This window comes from Nelumbo lutea, chromosome 8 (assembly GCF_056320005.1).
Source record: "Nelumbo lutea isolate HS-2025 chromosome 8, American lotus-T2T, whole genome shotgun sequence".
NCBI classification, from domain to species: domain Eukaryota; kingdom Viridiplantae; phylum Streptophyta; class Magnoliopsida; order Proteales; family Nelumbonaceae; genus Nelumbo; species Nelumbo lutea.
In genome coordinates this window covers 12,676,733-12,696,355 of record NC_142691.1, presented here as the reverse complement: position 1 = coordinate 12,696,355, position 19,623 = coordinate 12,676,733, and the positions used below count along the sequence as shown (strand labels likewise).

General features: G+C 37.5%; 1 protein-coding gene across 2 annotated transcripts; it reads right to left on the bottom strand.

Annotated features, from left to right (window-relative positions):
• Window positions 1–2,208: 2,208 nt before the first annotated feature.
• Window positions 2,209–7,469, bottom strand: FATB (fatty acyl-ACP thioesterases B). 2 transcript variants are annotated; one of them, XM_088960098.1, is made up of 7 exons: window positions 6,833–7,469; window positions 5,446–6,097; window positions 5,128–5,261; window positions 3,688–3,801; window positions 3,350–3,521; window positions 3,183–3,251; window positions 2,209–2,768 (listed from the first exon to the last, which is right to left on the bottom strand). In XM_088960098.1, the coding sequence occupies exons 2-7, from the start codon at window positions 5,950–5,952 to the stop codon at window positions 2,499–2,501; spliced, it is 1,266 nt and encodes a 421-aa protein (XP_088816224.1). In that variant the 5' UTR covers window positions 5,953–6,097; window positions 6,833–7,469; the 3' UTR covers window positions 2,209–2,498. The 2 variants fall into 2 exon arrangements, with proteins under 2 accessions (XP_088816224.1, XP_088816225.1); XM_088960099.1 differs by lacking the exon at window positions 6,833–7,469 and adding an exon at window positions 6,597–6,824.
• Window positions 7,470–19,623: the final 12,154 nt, after the last annotated feature.

Sequence of the window (19,623 nt, the reverse complement as noted above, 5' to 3'; positions counted from 1 at the left end):
ATATATATATATATATATAAATTAAATACGGTTTTTAATCAAAATAACCAAAAATCGTACTGAAAGTTTTGATTTTGGTTTTCTTATAATTTGGTTTCGGTTCGGTTTTCATCTTTTTATTTTGGTTTTTTATTTTAAAATTTTGATTTATTCAATTCAATTTTTAACCGAATAAACCAAATACTCAACCCTACCCACAACCCAACCCCGAAACTGGGTTTTGAGATGGCCGATTCTCCAAAATGTTGATTTAGTCATGTCTAATTTTTTATTTATTTGAAATCCTGTCATGTCCTCTTAAATAAGCTTTTGTTTTTATTGAATTTCTTTTAATTTTTCGCATTCTTCTAGCAGGATGAGTGGTCAACCCAGTCGAACTATTCGGTCCGAGCGGTCATCATCGAATCTGATTGCAGGTAAGTTTTTTGACAAGGGTTAAGACTTTGTTAGCTATCTCTTTTCTTTCTTGGAAAGCCAAAAGAGATTTTGTTGTATGTGTTGTTTGTTTTCATTGCTGTTTTTATCTAAAATATTTTGAGTTCATAAATTGGCATGCAACAACTGTTATTTTTGTACATGAATGGGAGACTGTTTGCAAAGAGTCAAATTAACAGTTTTAGCCTCAGAGGCTGGGTTTGAAAATGATACAAATGGAGTGTAAATCTCGGTTGATAATAAATTTGATTTTGGCAATATTGTATTTATGCATTGACAAATGACAAAAAATACATTTTCCAATGCATATTTACATATATAATGAGATGTAAAAGTACATAAAAAAAAATAAGTAAATTTGCATTCAATTGAGTTTTTGATAAAAAAAAAGTCATATGCTTTATTGAAATTTGTGTTTGCATCCATTACAATTAAAAGTCTATTTGGTAAGGAGATAAATTTGTCAGTACAAAACTAACCCAATTTTGCAATTTATATGAACCATTTTACACTTTACATATTTGCATCATTTTCAAACGCGGGCAGTGATAAATTCTAATCCTTCTAGTTGAAGTGATTCTCGTGTTTGATGCAACCATACATATCTACCAATTTGTATTGATGGAGTTCAAATCAGCCTCCTACAAGATAGTTTCCCACAACACATCCCCGCACCATGTATTAAGAACATCTTCCAATAATAGTATCAGAAATGATGAAGCATCATCGGGAGATCTTCCCAATTCATGCGTTTGGGCTGATTTCAACTCGTATTGATGAACCCAAACGCATGAATTAATGGTAACAAGCGAAACCTTTCTTAGCTATAATTCCCCCGGTTATTACCGTTATAGAATATCTACAATAAGACCATATAACACGATTAAAAAAATTGAGATTTTATACATAGAGCGCACACGGCACACCTATACAGTTTAACAGTACACACCAAAGACCTTCAAATCAAATCCGCATCCAATGTATGAAAAACGACGAGACCCTCATTAGAAAATGAAGCCACATGACTAGTTGACTAAAAATGAAGTGCCAGTTGGCATTGTCTTTTGCTTACAAAAAAATCACAAGAATTTGTACATACAAACAAAATAATGGCTAGAATAATTTTAACAATCAAACATGCATTAATCTATTCTTTTTTATTATAATTCCATCTTTCGTCGGATAAAACTGAGTTAGGCAGCGGCTGGTTACCAACCAAAAGTCCATAACAAAATGGCAACAACTACACGCCATTACGTGCCTCCCAAAGCTTACCGCCTTTCCCATGCAAAGGAAGCCTTTTCCATAAAATGTACAACAAAAAAAAGTAAAAGAGATCCTCCCGCCACCAAGACCAAGGTCTCTCCTTTTCTATCATCCGCCTAAAACGATCATTGGCCTTCGCCCTTCGGCAAAACTTTCGTTTTCGTTTTTATCATTTGAGACCCGTTGACGTGGAGACCAGTCGGCTACCAACAAAGAAAAAGCAGATTCGAAAGATTCAGAAAGGAAAAAGAAAGTAATTTCCAGTATCCTCGAGAAATTTCATACGAAGACCGACTATGGCCAGACGGAATATATCTAATAGTCGATGACCACGACCACCAGGATTTGTAATTGTATTACTCGTTGATAATCGACAAAGGCAGAAGCGGAGACACTTCCCCAGCACATTACGTCCACAATTTCACTAGACATCTGGCCGTGGGGAGGGGGCATTAGCATGAAGAAACTGAGAAATCTAAAAGACGAATAATATAAAAGACCACCCTCTGAGAAATGAAAGCATCCATTAGATAAAGAAATGTTGACAAAAATAATATGAAGAAACTGAAAACACATCCAGCAGCAATAATTACATGGCCGGAGGAGGCCTTTTGATAAAAAAAAAAAAAAAGACGAATAATATAAAGACATTAACAAAAAAACAATCAGAAAATATATATATATATCTGAGGTCACAAGGAAAGATTCTACACAGGTAATTGGAGAGGAGAATATGATGCAGCAAATTAATATTAACTTTGCTAATCAAGGCCGCGATGTTGGTAAATGGTAATACACTATGCGCTTTCCGCTGGAATTTCGCCCACATCATCCAAGTTATTGGCGTTTTTCGGCCTCCACCCAGTCCTGGCCCTCAGAATTTCGGCCCCACTCTCGAGACGGAGCAGGTGCTCGCACTCAACGCCGTTAGCATCAGCCGATCCACCTGCAACATCCCCGCAGATAGCGGTCAGGGACTGCAGCACACTGCCCCTGCCACATTCCCTCCTGTACTCCAGCGTCAAGCCAGACAGCACATGATTCTCCAAGATCGAAACCGGAGCACTCTGCAAAGCACACCATTGTCTTTCAGTGGACAATTTTCAATCCATGGAAGGAGCTACAGACTGCAGTAGAGATTATAAAAGACTACGGAAGATAAGGAATGCATTGGGAAAATGAAGGACCTATGTTATTTTTGTGTCATTGAGGAAATCAATGTATCAGCAGAGGCATCTGATGATACATGATGTGGTAGGAACTAGGACGTCAATATGTACCACAGTATAAAAACAAATACGTTTGTTCTCAGTTAGGTGGAATCAAATCAAAGCCATGGATTCTAAATTTCTATGGGGTTCTTAAATATGTGAGGACTGTGTGTCGGTGCTTCCCAATAAAGAAATCATAAATATATACTTGATAAAAGGAAATTAGGAATTTTTTTTTTTTTGATAAATGGAAATACAAAATGCATCTACCTCGAGAATCCAACCAATGTACTTCACATTGTTCACATGCTGATTGACATCCAAATCATTCCATCGAGGCTGCAGGTTTTTGGAAGATGGGTTATAATTAGGTGCACAAAGTTGAAGAATATTAACGAACTATGTATAACCTGTGCATATTTCAATCTCAGACTTACAGTCAAACCGCTGCGGACATAATCGGCTGTGTTGTCATCGAGTTTTGGTAACTTTCTGCTATCCTCTTCCAGAATAGGAGCAGAGTCAATATAAAAAGGTTCTATCTCCCCTCTGACCTCCTCCGGAATTTTAGATAACTTTCTTGTTTGCTTATTCATCATTACCCACACACTGTATAAAGCCAAAGAAAAAGCACCAACCACCAAATATCAAGTCAGCCACAACTACCCCATTTAAAACTAAAATCTTGGATAGCACTAACATATCATTAGTGAGAAACAGTAATCAACTCTTCAATATCACTACATTTACAAAAATCTCTCAAAAAATTCCCAACCTGGTAGCTCGTGTGAGTGTTTCACCAGTACTGGAGTCGCGAAGAAGCCAATCTCGCCGCATTCCATTCTTTCCAGATGCTCCAACCCATGTATCCACTTGAACAACATCACCCCTGCCAAGATCATAAGAAAAACAACCAGCCTTATCCCATTGGCTACTTAAATAAGAATAGAGAGGAGGGCGATTAATAACTACGATATGATTGTTATAACTATGTATTTGATAGTTGTTAGCACCAAATCCTTAACTTAAATGTAGAAGTTACCACACAGAAAAATATAAATGATCAGTTCAAGCTTCAAATATCTCATGCAACTCGAGAAGTACAAAATAGTGCCATCTAAGAGTATATTTGTTCAGTACAACCAAATGATGGTATGTTGCTATTATAAAGGTTATAGTATCACGAGGAATAGCATCTGAGTGAAGATTTAATAAATTAAAGTCAGTTTATCCCATAAATCCATTAAAAATATAACCTCAAAGATTACAAGCTTGATTAGAAGCCAGAAAACGTGTATACTGCGAGATCTAGACTTACAATTAATCTCAAGACTATAGTCACTATTTCTTTCCTTAAGCTTTACAAAACTCTTTCAAACTGATTAGGTGCACCAATCTATTCATGGGTGGTGGTACAATGCATACAAGTTTGCAAACAATTTCACTTGAACCTTAAGTCATTGAACTCTCTCTGGAATAGCATCCAACAAAAGATTTATCAGGTTGAAAAATTGAGAGTTGGAACTCAAACAATCTGCTTTATGATGATTGACAACATCGATAGAAATTTAATCCAATATAGGAACTGCTACCACCTATTGACTACATGATCTACACATCCAGACATCAAAAATAAATAAATAAACAAAGAATCAAGTTGTTGCCGACCAAACAATAGAGATCCAATTAACTATCTGCATCCAGATTGTCATGGGTGGAATTTACCTAGGAGAGAACAGGGGAAGAGAGATGTAACTGGCTTGAGTTTACTTGAACAGTTAGCTAAAAAGCTAATCCAGTACTTAAAGTTGAGAGGTTTGAAGCCAGGACTTGAGTACCAATTACCAAAATCACAAACACATAACTGAGCAAAGTCGATATGTTGGGTCAAACTCCAATATACAGTTAAAATAGCAGCAGAATAACCCTAGTTTGCTGCTTTCATTTTGTACCTTCCACCAAACAATACAAAGACATAGGACAAGACAAACCATGGAGGACAGCAAGCAAAAAATATCCCCCTATAAGTCTAGATGGACAGACAGAACATACAAATCCATCCTAAAGTGATTCCTCATATTGAATCCCTTGAATCTCAGTACTGATTAAACAGAGGGACGGGGGGCTCAAATGTTTAGACCAAGAAAAGAAAAATACAGGGAGAAAGAAGACAATAAACATGTTGAACCAGCAATTATCCAGGCATATATCTTACCAAGTAGGATAGCGTTCCACCACAACCTGCATTTTAGTAACCACCCATATAAGGTTCCTTCTACTCATTTCCGGTGTTGAACCAAAACCACCACCAAGGAGTCCCGCAGACCTAACATGATTCAGCGCTGTTTCCTGTCCACGGTCACGCCCAAACATGAGAAGCCAAATATGTTTTCACTTGCAAAACAAGTAAGGAAGAAAAAAAAATATATGCATGGTGTATGCAATGACACATAATTATAATTTTTATTGCCCACACCGTGAAGAAACGATTTTTCTGGAATCAAATAAAAGGACAATGGATATTCGGTTCAACCTGTAAATGGTTCATCACCGTCTCTATAGACGCAGTCCGATCAGCACCTATTTCATATGACCTAATTGAAAAATTTTGCCGAAAAACAAGCCCATCCTGTACAATCCTCCCGAGACCAAATGCATCAACAAGCATCTCAGGTCGCCTTGGCTTCCAATCAAGAAGCGTCCACTGCTTCTCAGCTGCCAAGAAGATGGTTGTGATGGCTGCAAGAAGCACGCTCCAATCAGGCAACTGATTAATAAACGTCCTTGGTGGCGGAGACGGTGTATCATCCTCAGTCTTCAAGCATTCCATCGGTGAAGTCAAACCAACAGAGGTCCCATTGATCTTAGGAGGAGCTTGGGCATTCACCTTAACCTGCAAACCACCAGAAGAAGCAGATTTTGAATTGATACCACGGGTATCCAAATTGTCCGAACCTCCAAGCATCATTGACGTTTTCGATGAAGCCGGAGATGGAGACGCCGCGGGGAAGAAAGCCGAGGTGGCGGCAGTGGCAACCATTTTGACAAGGTGGGAGCAGCCGGATATATCAATGCGAATCCGAATATCAGAGCACTTGCGCTTATAACCCCCCACTCATGCAACCAAAACTTGCAGAGAAAATGATAAATTTTCACGAAAATGCACGACACTCCGAGGTATTGATCTGCAAGAGAAAATGTAAAAATCATTTAAAATCCTCAATATCCTTGCATATGTCCAACTACCAACCAGGAATCTCCGTTTCATTTCCTTACGATGGATCAGAAAACACATTCATTTTCGAGAAAACAATTCCCAGAAAAAGCAAGAAGAAAAAACAATAAAAGCATAAAACTTTATAATAACACGAAATACATTAATAATAGAAAAATGCAGGAGGTTTCCGGAACCGGAAAAGTAAAATAAAAAACGGAGAAAAAAAGAACTTTAAATCGAATAATCTAAATAGAAAAAAAGCTTATACAGATCTAAAAACAGAGGAATAATTAGACAGCAGAAAACGTTAAATCTAGCAAAAGAGAAGAGAGAGGGAAACGAAAAACCAAAGATAAATTTCACAAAACAACTGACATAATACTAAACACAACAACAGCACCAGATCTAAATTTCAAACCAGAAGAAAACAAAAGAAAGAAGAGGCTCCAGTCTTAGCTCATTACGACCTTAGAAAAGAAGAAACGACCCGATCTACAAGAAAAACCGTGAAAAAGATCCTGATCTACTCCTCATTGAACCTCCATTGGAGATCAAATAGCCGCTGAGGAGAAAAAAAAATGAATAAACGAAACTTCTACACAGAGAATCTCTAATCTCCCATCGAAAAAAAAAAAAAAGAAGAATCTCCGTACCTATATCAGAGATAATGAGAGAGAGAGAGAGAGAGAAGAAACAACTCAACTGATTAATGCACCCGACTTAATCGCAGTGATTCGCGTCGGGTTTTCTAATTTTGGATTTTCCTTCAAATTTTCACTGCTTCGCTCCTTCCAGAGTTTTCAACTTCTTCTTCTTCCTAGGGTTTCGTTCGCTCTTTTTGAAATCGAAATTTTGCTTCCACTTTTCCCCTCTGATAAGAGAGAGAAAAATAGAGAACCAGAAGAGAGAGTGAGATAGTGAGAGAGAGAGAAAGAGGGGGGGAGGGGACGTTGCGTTGCGGGTCCAGCGGCTTTTTGGGTGGCGATTGGCGAAGTTCTGGCTGTCCAACGCCTCGCTTTTATACCCGCCACCTGGCCTCCCGCCTCTACCTTGTTTCAAGTTTCGACTTTAGCCTCCGTACGCTGTCCAATGGAAGTTACAATCATGCCCTCACTATATAGAATTAAGTCCCACCGATCACCACTCCAACACTCACGAGCATTAAATCCATCAACTGGAAGTTGTTAGGTTGTGTGGGGGCCACGGCCGCCTCTGCGGATGAGATCTTGCCCAGGAGAAGGTCTCGTCGTCTGACATGGTGGATATGCCAGTAAGGTCGTGTTTGTTTCCAACAGGAAACTCGACACACTTAAAGCCTTAAACCACGCGTGGGCGTGGCCGTGAGTCCGCGACCCAAACGCTTGGGTTTTTGTTTCCGCTGGCTTGACGCTTGACGCTTGACGCTTGACAGACACGCAGACGCCATTACTTTACTGGATTCAACTCAAAATTAGCAAAATACTTAAATACCCTGGTTTGCTGGTCTAAATTTCTAATCAGTAATCACCAATGGCGTTTGGGCTTAAGGCCCATGAGGACCATTAATGGGCTTCTAATTTTGATGCCGATTTGTCTATTTTCAATCAATTAATTGGGTTTGATGTAGACGCGTTGCACGTTATAGCCCGTTGGATTTTATAAGTAGCTCACCTAAATCCATTATAGCTAAACAGAACTCCCCGAGTTGATGAGGTGGTCCACGTCCACGAATCCAAGATGGTCAAATTGTTAGTGGAACTATATTAATTAATTTATATATTTTTTCTTTAAAAAATCGCGTTTTTTCTCTTCTAAACAAAAAAAAAATAACATGGTTATAATATATTAATATATACATGATAAATCATAGAAGTATATTTTTTTATTTTTATTATAAACTAAAATTTTATTTTCGTAAAATATAAAACTACTAATTCATACGGAACCATCCTGGATATCTGGCCCAGCCCGGGCAGGCCCAATGCGGTTGATACCCAATAATTACCAGGACCCAGACCGGTCCATGATCATCATCCCTAAATTGGGTGTATGACCGGCATCAATTTCCGAATGGCAACGGGATACGTTTGGGGCTGGGACCACACTCGGATACTCCTATCCTCATTCTCGACTGATTTTCATTGAGAAGAAAAGTTTCATTTAGGATTTTCAATGTAGATGGGTTTTCCTTCGGAGACTTGAATCATCTAATATTTTAGTTAAAAGTGTTTTTTCGAGAAAATATTTATTTAAAATAAAAATATATTTTTTTATATATAAAACAAATAATATTATATATATATATATATATATAAATAACATCTAATATATAATCAGCGTCAATACGGGTGGGGATATCACTTCCCATCCCTATCCTCGCTCGGGTACCCTAATTATGTCTGGGCCAGTCTACGTATATCCCAGACCGTATCAAAGTCCAAAGGCATTGGGTATGGGTCTCGTGGGTTGGTTTCGGGTCACAACTTTTGGTACTAGACCCACTGGATCAAAATTACCCACATACAAGACAGGGACCGGTTGCATCTAAATGGATCACATGGCTTTATTTGGAAAGAATATAAATACGAATATATATAGTGTAAATGTATATAAAATAGTACAAAGTTTTGTACTTTATATACTTATATTTGTATTCCTTCCAAATACAAATATATATAGTATAAATATTTGAATTTGTATTTGTATTTGTATTTGGAAGGAATACAAATACAAATATGTATAGTGTAAATGTATAAAAAAAATAACACAAAGTAACGGTTTTTTGCACTCTATGTATTTGTGCTCTTCCCTAATTGAATTTTCCCCAATCTGATAAGAGTACAAATATAAATATGTAAAATACAAATACAAAGTTTTATAATATATAGATAGATAGATATTTCCATAGTTTTTAAAACTGGATTGGACTGGATGGTCGGACCAGAAAAACTGGGAACCAGTCAGATGATCGGTTTCATTTTTTCTCAAAATCAGATTTTTGCAAAAAAAAAAATTGTTGATTTGATCAGAATGTTGAACCATTCGAACCGTTGAATAATTTTGACCGTTTTTCTTTTTTTTATCAGAATGGGCCAATTATTCAGTTCGAACAATCGGACCATTCAACTCAGAAACCAAACCCCTGGCCAATTTGTTGTTTTGATCGATTTTAAAAACCTTGGGTATTTCTATTTATACCCTTTCCAAACAAAAAAGCATTTCTGAACCGAGATTTATTTTCTTTTGCTATACACTACAAGGCTTTGAAAACTTTTAATTGCACGACCGTCTTTCCTGAAGGTTGATGGAGTTGGGTGGCAAATTCAGTACAAACATCTAACATATACACATTCCTCTCAGGATTTCTTTATTGAACGGGCAGGTGCACAATTTTTACTTTTCACAATGTCTTTTTGAAGAAAAGAAAATAAAAACTTCTCCACGTAGAAAAAGAGAATAAAAACGTTTCCACATAGAGCTACACATAAGCCAAGCCGCCCATTGATTTTGACTGCACATCTGGACTCCATGGAGGCAGGTTGCATAGCAAAACAGATAACCTGAAACCCAGCCAGTTTGAGACCGGAATCAGTTCTCACAAAAATTGTTCCCACGCCATTCCCACAACACTTGACAGCCTGTATTTTAAAAAATCTCTTTACTTATATCTTTTCATTTATGGGAAGATATTCTCAATGCATCCATCGCTACAAAAGGCTGTAAGTACGATGTAAGCACAATTTCTGTGAGGACTGAATCCGAAATCGACCGGCAGGTTTAATTTGCAAATGGGAGACTATTTCTAGTGCATTCTCGCCAAGTTTAAAGCTTTAAGCAGAAATAGGTCAGGAATAATGCTCGGATGGTTGTGTAACAAGACTCTATTTAAATATAATATGATGAATACAAGAGGGAGGTACCGTATTCCAACCCACTCTCCATACTGATTTATATTAATGTATGTATTTATTAGACGAACCTTCAAAAGGACGAATTTATTATTGGCATCCTATATTAAAGGCGCTGGCTTTAATAAAATATGTGATTATAATTAAATGAATTTTCTAAAACAAGATTTAAATAAAAATTGGATCAATTTTGCATGTTAGTTTATTTTATTTGATTTCATACATATACATTTATACCTAAGCTTTTATGTTTCTATAGTAATTAACATGATTTTATTAAAAAAAAAATCTATTAGCAATAGGAGCTCAAACCCTATCACCTACAACTAACATTTACCCTTTGGAAAAATTTCTTAAATTACCTTTATTGTTTAGCTAACTGACTAACTCTACCCTTTTAACTGTTGCCTTAAATTGTCCCTATTGTTTCCAACAATTGACTAGCTCTACCCAAGTAATTAGCATCTGTTAATTTTTTGTCAAAATCCATACACATGTGACACCAGGTGATGTATAAATTTTTTTTAAGTCCAATATTACTCTCTCTCTCTCTCTCTCTCTCTCTCTCTCTCTCTTCCTCTTATTCTTCCAAAAACCCAGATCATCCCTTAAGAGCCTCAAAATCCCAAAATCTCTCACATTGACCTTCATTTCTTTTTCAAAATTCATACACATGTGACAACTCTTTTTTTTTATATATCTCTATGAACAATCACCGATCTGATCGCAAACTGGAGTGCTATATCAACACTTACTTGCTACATCAAGGACCCTTTTTTGTGTAAGCTCTTTGACCAATGGAGATGGTTAGCCAGGGTTCCGTTAAGCATGTAGTCGTAGACGAGGAGGAGCCCCTTCGGGTCACTATGGTATCTGTGAAGCTTAACGAGGTTTGGGTGATCGATTGAAGAAAGTATTAGTATCTCATTGCAGAATGACTTCATTGAGGCGGCTTGGCTGATCATTGCGCCCGCAACATGCTGTCCATGGAGCTTCTTCACTACTACTAGGGGTGTTCAAATTTGATTCATAAACTGAAAATCGAACTGAACCAACCCAAATAAGCTAATTCATTTCGGTTTTTATTTAAAAATTTTGATTTCCAGTTCCAGTTCAATCGAATTTTCAATCGAACCAAACCGAAAACTGAATTAATGTTGTTATTTAATTAAGTATATTAAACCTTAATTTGTATTTAATACTTTATGATAATTAATTATTATATTTTCGAATGAACAATTAATAATAGTTAATTAAAACATAGACTCGTTATTAATTGTTCATTAATCATTAACTACTTTTGAAAATGGCCAATTCCACATTGGCATAGGGATTTAGGCCATTTTTAGCTTTTAATTAATAATAGCTAATTAATTGATAATATTTAATACTTTTAGTTGATAATAGTTAATAATTAATTAATTAAAACCATTGGGAATGCTTTTGGGGCCATTTTAACTTTTCATTAATAAGACTTATTAAATGCTTGTCATTTATGTGGAACTAGGGTCCAACCGAACCAAACCGAACTAAATTAGGTTAGGGTCGGTTTGGATCTAAAATATAATTTGATTCGTTTCTATTAGAGTAAATGGTGAAACCGAATAGTCAGTTAGGTCCTCAATTTGAACCAAACCGACCAATTGTACACCCTTAACTGCTACAACATGCCCATCATAGAGATGCACAAGATAGACAGAGCCAAACCCACCATCACCAATCTTGTTCCTTGGGTTGAATTGATTCGTCAAAGACTCAAGCTCTTCATAAGTGAACGTTGGCGGGAGGAGATTAGCTTATCTATGCCGACTGAGGAACAGAGTAGTCGGGTCCTCTTTGTTGGCATATGATTTCAGTCAGTTATAAGATCAGTGTAGTGAGTGTGATGACAACTGACAGGCATGTAAAGATGAAAATGGTGCACAAGAGAGCTTGAGTCTTTGACGAACCCTTAGTGACGAAATTCGGGAGTGTGACAAAATGAGACAAACTTCAGACTGGAATGAAAAGGATTTTTGTACTACTTTTGATTTCCAATTTACACACACACACACACATATGTATACATTACACAGTCAAAGGTGTGATAACCACTTGTCAATTTGCTTGCCATGTGGGCAAGATTAGTTACAACAGGTTTGTCTTTTCCTAACACCCCCTTCAAGTTGGCGCATGGGTAATGCCCAACTTGCCCAAAAGAGATCAAAATTGGTATGCTCCCAATGCTTTTGTTAACAAGGCAGCAGGTTGTGAAGTAGTGGAGATGTGGCAAAGAAAAATGGTCTTGTGGAGGACATGTTCTCGAGTGAAATGACAGTCAATGTCAATATGTTTGGCTTATTTGTGGAATACGGGATTGGTAGCAATGTGTATGACTGTTTGACTATCACAGAAGAGCTGAACTGGTTGTGGAAGTTGAATCCCAAGATCTTGAAGTATATTCATCAATCAAACAACTCCACTTGTGGTAAGGGCCATGGCACGATACTTGACCTCTGTAGAAGATCTTGCTACTAATACTTACTTCTTTATTTTCCATGAGATAAATGAATGCCCTAACATGGTGATGTAACATGTGGTTGAGCGTCTAGTGATGGGGTAAGATGCCCGGTCTAAGTCATATAATGCTTGAAGTGAGAGATCATTTGAGGCAGGGAAAAGTATTCCTTGATGTTGCACTCTTGATGTATCGGATGACGTGCTTGGCAGCTTGCATATGTTCTTCCCTGGGAGCACTGAGGTGTTGGGTAAGAACATGAATTTTGTAGCTCGATTCTAGACAAGTAATGGTTAGATAGACAAGTCAGCCCACCAACCTATTATATTGAGTTGGATCTTCAAGTAATGGACTGGATTCATCAGTGAATTGTCATTGTTGTTCCATGGGATGTGAGACAAGTTTACATTCAAGCATACCCATTTCAGTCATTATGTCAATAGCATATTTGTGCTAGCAAACAAAAATTCCTAAGGAAGTCCTCAAGATTTCCATGCTGAGGAAGCAGTGGAGAAATCCAAGGTCTTTGATGCGAAAGCATCCATGCAAATAGGATTTGATAGCTTGAATCTAAGAAGTGTCATTGTCGGTGATGACTAGATCATCAACATACACAAGTATGGCTACAAAAGAACCCCCTTGAATGGATGTGAAAAGGGAATAGTCTGAAATGGATTGTGTAAAGCCAATTCCTTTGAGGACAGAGGCAAATTTCTCAAACCATCAACGATAAGCTTTTTTCAACCCATATAATGACTTATGAATCTTGCAAACATTATTTTTACCATGATTGGGAAACCCTAGTGGAATACTCATGTAAAATTCTTCAGATAAGTCACCATTTAAGAAGGCATTGTGGACATCAAGTTGATGCAATTTCCATCCTTTGACGGCTGAAATGGCAAAAAGACATCTAAGAGTAACCAACTTTGCTACAGGTTCATATGTGTCATGATAGTCATAACCTTCAATTTGAGTATACTCTTTGGCAACTAGACGTGCCTTGTAGCGCTTAATGGTATCATCAACTTTATATTTGAGCTCGTAAACCCACTTGGAGCCAATTGGGCGTTTACTTGGAGGAAGGTCAACAATAGACCAGGTCTGGTTATGTTCTAGGGAATCAATCTCTTCTTGCATGGCCTGACACCAATTTGGATCTCTATAGGCCTGAGTGTATAATGTGGGTTCTATGATAGAAGAAAGTTGTGTGCCATTAGACTGATGCCATGACAGATGTAATCTCAAAGATAACATGGTGACCTTCGAGTTCGAGTGGGCTTAGGTTGAGTTGGTGATTTGGATTTATTTAACTCATGAGAAGTAGTGGTATTAGAGTCATCATATGCAGAGTTTATATCAGGTCTATCTGTGGCTATTTCAACCATAATAGTAGGCTCAACTTCAACTTGTTGATTATGTGAGTCATCAATGCCATCATCATTTTGTGGGAGGGGTATGACTAAGTTATTAGGATCATCTTTAAGTTAACTTTGGTAGATCAGAAGATGCAAATGGGAATGTGGTCTAATAGAAGGTGACATCACGAGAGGTGAATACCCGTCTTGTGGCCAAATTGTATACTCGGTATCCCTTTTGACCGTGTGGATAACCGACAAATAGACAACAAACAGCCTTTGGTGCAAATTTGTCACAGGAAATTCTTGGGCATAACATGGACATCCAAATGTTTGAAAGTGGTCATATGTTGGTTTCTTACCAAAGAGTAATTCAAAGGAAGTTTTTCCATGCAATGGCGTAGATGGTAGATAATTAATTATGTATGCGGCTATCAGCACACATTCACTCCAAAACAAAAATGGGTAGGGAAGCACGGAAATGTAGAGCCCGGGCTACCTCTAAAAGATGGTGATGATTTCTCTAGAATGATGTTGAACAACGCCATGTGCAGAAAAAAACCATAGAAGCAGACTAGAGAAAAAGTATTTACCATTGTCCGATCTAACCTTCTTGATATTGTAGTCAAACTATGTAGATAACATGTTGTAAAATGATACAAGTATGTAGTATGCCTCAAATTTGTTTTTCATGAGAAATACCCAAGTACAACAACTAAAGTCATCAACGATGGTGAGAAAGAACCTGGCACCAGACAAAGTGCTATATGCTCCCCATATGTCACAATGTATTAGGTCGAACGATGTTGATGCTCATGAGGAGCTTATTGGAAACGGAACACATACGTGCTTGGCTTGTTCACAAACATCACAAGCATCATTTATTATAGGTGAAAGTTTTTCAAAAGCAAGATTCAATTGTTGAGCAGAAGCATGCCCAAAGCGGTTGTGCCATGTTTGATAGTCTCCACTACCATAGGAATAAAGAGCAATAGCAAGGAAATTGTGATGAGGTATTTGTAAACAGTAGATGCCATTGTGCAGATCTCCTTTACTCATCACATTGTGAGAGACTAGGTCCTTTATCACACGGTATTCAGAAGAGAACGATACTATACAATGTAGTTGAGATGCTAATTTACTGACAGATAACAAATTGTGTTTGAATTTTGGCACATAAAAAACATCCATGATGATCAAATCGGGTTAAAGGAATAGAGAACCTCTGTGAGTAGCATTCAAGGTTGATTCATCAGGCAAATGTATTAAAGGTTGCATATTTAGTGGTTCAAGATTTAATAACATATCCTTGTTGGAGGTCATATGATCGGACACTCCACTATCCAAGATCCAAGTGTTTGAACATTTGAGAGAGGAACTCTTACTAGCCATATTAACCATGGCCAAATGTGCCTTGGTGGAGTTATCAATGAGAATTTAAAAAGTTGAGCATACTACTCCAGAAGGAGGTCTGCCATTGAAGTTGATTTTGTACATGTAGGGGCAGGGAGAACCTAGGGGAGCCATGCCCCCCCCCGGTCCAGAATTCTTTACTTGGAAATAGAGCATTCCATGTAAATTTCCCCCCATCCTAAACTCTCCACCCCAATGGTTGGCCCCCCTGGTCTCATCCATACTTATTCCCCCCTCCCCCATTTCACTTTAGGTTTTGACCCCCCTCACAAAAAATTTCTAGCTCCACCCCTATGTACATGTGAGAGGGTCAGATTGCACATAATTTGCTATAGACTAATTCTTGGGCGTTTTGCCTTTGTTCCACTCCTCCGAATAGCCGATTAACTCGTAGCAACATTCTTTGGTGTGACCCTGTTTCTCGTAATGGTCACATTTGTACTTTAATTTGGAATCGTTACAAGTATTCGATCGTTGCAATGAAGTATGGAAGGCAACATCATTAAGAATCATGGATCCCTTCTATGAGAGCAAGGCTTGGTGTTCTTCTTCATCAATCACCAAGGCATATGCGCGATTTATGCTTGACAAGGGATTAGAAGCAAGAATACCATATCAAACATTGTTGAAATTTCCACTAAGTCCATCAAGAATTGATTCAAATTATCTCTTTTGTGGTCTACAATTATTTCCTTAGCAATGCTGCAAGTATAGTCAGGAATTGGTGCCAAAGTCTCAAGCTCGTCCTAGAGCTCCTTCAACTTCGTAAAGTAACAGGCCATTGAATCCTCTCATTGGTAGAGAAATGAAAGATTCCTTTTCAACTTATAGATTCGCGAAGCACTACTCTAAGCAAAACTTTCTTGAAGGTCATGCTAGATCTCTCTCACAAGTTCAATGTAAGCCATGCTCTAGTGTAGTTTGCTAGCAAGAGAGTTAAAGATCCAGGTGAAGACCATGGAATTGCATTTTGACCATGATCGATCTTCTACTATACCAGGTGCAGGTCTTTGGAGTGATCCATCCACAAAACCGTACTTATTCTTTGCCTTCAAAGCATTTCACATAGCTCATTGCCATGTAAAGTAATTATCCCCTATTAAGGGACAGGATACTAGAATTGCCCCAGGATTGTTTGAGGGATGCAGATAGAATGGTGAACTTGGATCTTGATGATCAGACATGATGAGATATGCAGTGGAACTATCAAAGATTCAAGTAATAACAGGAACTAGAAACAGGGAGGCAGAAGCTTAGAAGTGCAATGAGTTCTTAAAGGAAGAAAAAACTATGATGAATTTTGGCACCACTGCAAAGTGCAATGAGGAAATCAACTCGCGTGGAAGTGCGATGAGATGCGGCCAACTATAAGGATCGGACGATTTGATACCATGAAAAAATGAGACAAACCGATAGACTGAAATGAAAAGGATTTTTGTACTATTTTTTATTTCCAATTTACATATATATATATATACACATTACACAGTCGATGGTGCGATAACCACTTGTCAATTTGCTTGCCACGTGGGTAAGATTGGTTACAACAGATTTGTCTTTTCCTAAGAGAGTGGGAGGAGAACCAACGAAATGGATTTCAAGTGTGAGAAGAGTTGAACCCAAATATGCCGTCCAAGACATCTAGCTAGCGTCCCTATTCAGATGAACGATGCTTGGAAGAGTAGCTTTTTAAAAGTCATACTAGGCTCTTGAGTAGCTTGTAGTCCCACGGACAACAACTGCAATTTGGGAGGCTAGAAATGCTACATTGCCTAAGAACAGAGTCTAGCACACAGAGCATTGGAGAATCGAGATGGGGAACTCGAGAGATCGATTGTTCAATCGGGAAGAGAAGCAAAAGGGCATGATTAATGAGTTGGGTCAGAGACATAAGTCTGGGGAGAGAGGATGATGGTGCTAGAGTTGGGGTTGTGATGAAGGAGAATGAAGAATAAATTGTTGATGGAGATAAAAGGAGGGGTTGGAAGAGCATAGGATCTGGAATGAGGGTGACTGCAACCAGGAGATGAGGAGAAAGAGAAGGAAGGCAGGGAGGTGAATGAAGGGCATGAAGTTATATTTGTCGTTGTTGGTGAACAAAGCCAGGCCATAACCAAAAAGGCATAGTTTTTTTCTTTTTCTTTTTTTTTGTAACCAAGAAGAAGAAGAAGAAGAAGAAGAGAATGAGGCAGAGGATGGATTTTGCCATCATAACTAATACTCCTCCGATGTCTTTTCCTTGATTGTTCACTATTGCCATCATTGGTCGGAGTTGCAGCGGCAAGAGTTCCTTTTAGATAACATTTAATCGAAGGGCTAAATTGGAATTTTACAATTTCCGTCAAGATTTAACGATGATGGCAAATATCAGAAAACAGTAGGGTGGTTTAAGACAATAGTTAAGGATAGAATTAGTCAATTAGCTAAGTTGTGGGGGTAGTTTAAGATTTGGTCTTTCCCTTTGCTCTATGAATGGAGAAGCACGGATTTGTACTCTCTTTCTTCAATATGCCTAAGCCCAACCTTCTATAAAATTGAGTTTTACATCTTAGACATGCCAAGTGTAGCTTTACTTGCTACTTTTTCGACTCATTGTCGGCAACCCAACACAGCAAAAGCAACCCTATCATACTGATATATAAATTGATGTGCAAAGGTGACACCATTTTGTTCAGTCACTCTCCTCATTCTTCTCGTCCTTCTATTCTTCTCCTGCCCCTCTCTCTCTCTCCTCTTGCGAGTAAGGGAGAACCAATTCACCACTAGTCTCCACTTCCCTTTCTTCTTCTTCTTCTTCCTCCTCCTCCTTAATCAAATCAAAACAAATTCAAAGTAAATATCCACTAGTCTTAATTATCAAATTGAATTCAGATAGGGCAACTAACATATCGAAAAGATTTGAATCAAATCTAGATTTGTTGATTTTCTCATTGATTCGAATTTAAATATACCCCTATCTAAACATGATACCAATTATAATACTTGCAATGAAATGCATACACTAATAATTCATGGTCTTTAGGCTGTGTTTGGTTGCAATGTAATTTTATTTGCATTAGTACAAATGCGAAAGTGCAAATGCAAATTCGGGTTTAATTTTGTTTTAGGTTTCAATTTATTCTACTTTAAGTCTTATTCCTCTTCATTTGTACTGCAATCAAACAAAATAAGATAAATTTTGAAATAAAAATAAATCATAATTTGCACCAAAATCAACTGCACTACCATGGTTTTGTATCAATGCAAATAAATTTGTTTTGCAACCAAACACAACATTAGCAACAATGTGTTTCACAAGTGATTTGTTTCACCAAGAATCAATAATGCAATTCCTTTCTTAAAAAAAATAAAAAAAAAGAACTAATTTGGTGGAGATACATGCTAACTAGGTGTTTAAAAAATTTGGATTTTGTCCTCATGAACTTACACCATCCTCACGAGTCTGGATATCTTGCACATTTATTCATACACATTCCCCTGCACAACCTATTAAAGTGAGACACGTCAACGCCATACGGGTTAAAGGATTTGTACGCATGAACAATTTAACGAGCATGAAATTACTTTTGTTTCCTTGTTTCCCAAAATTTTTAAAATTTAAAATTCATTAAAAAAATGAGCCATTGATAAGTTTTGGGCGATGCTTTATGGAATGTGTGTAGAAAGCTATCATCGGCAGCAGAATAAAAGTGGTAATTTGAAACCTGGGTGGTAGAGTTTTCGTTGAAAGACTATGAAATCTTGATGCCATTGAACTCATCTGTAACCTCTTTGTAATCTTTCATTCCGAGGATCAGGGGCAGAGGAATGAAATAATTGCATATGTAAGATTGGATGGACAAAAGAGGGAAAAATAGGGGCAGAGGGGTGTTGGAAGAAGAAGAAGAGAGAGAGAGAGAGATGGGTCTCCTCTCTTTCTTTGTTATCAATGACCAAACCGGAGAGAAAGGAAGGGGTGATAAGTTTCCATTCCAATCACTGCCATCACTATATCTAGCAAACAATCCTCTCTCTCTCTTCTCTTTTCTCCAACCTTGCTTTCCATTTTTTTAGTTCTCTGTTTACTAGCTTAATCATGCTTTCAAGATCAAAACCGTATTTATCTATCATGAGCTCCTAAATTCTTGGCAAGATCGCCTTAGGGGAAACCTTCTAAGGAAACACAGATTTGTCTTCCTTTCTATTTGTCTTTTGTTTTATAACTTTTATTTTAATGTGTTTTGACGAGAACCTTTAAACAGAGCATATTTTGTTAGGATTAAACTCTAAAATACCGATTAATTAGTATGGCAAACAAGAAAAGATAATTGATGAATGTGTGAATTATAAAGAAAATAAT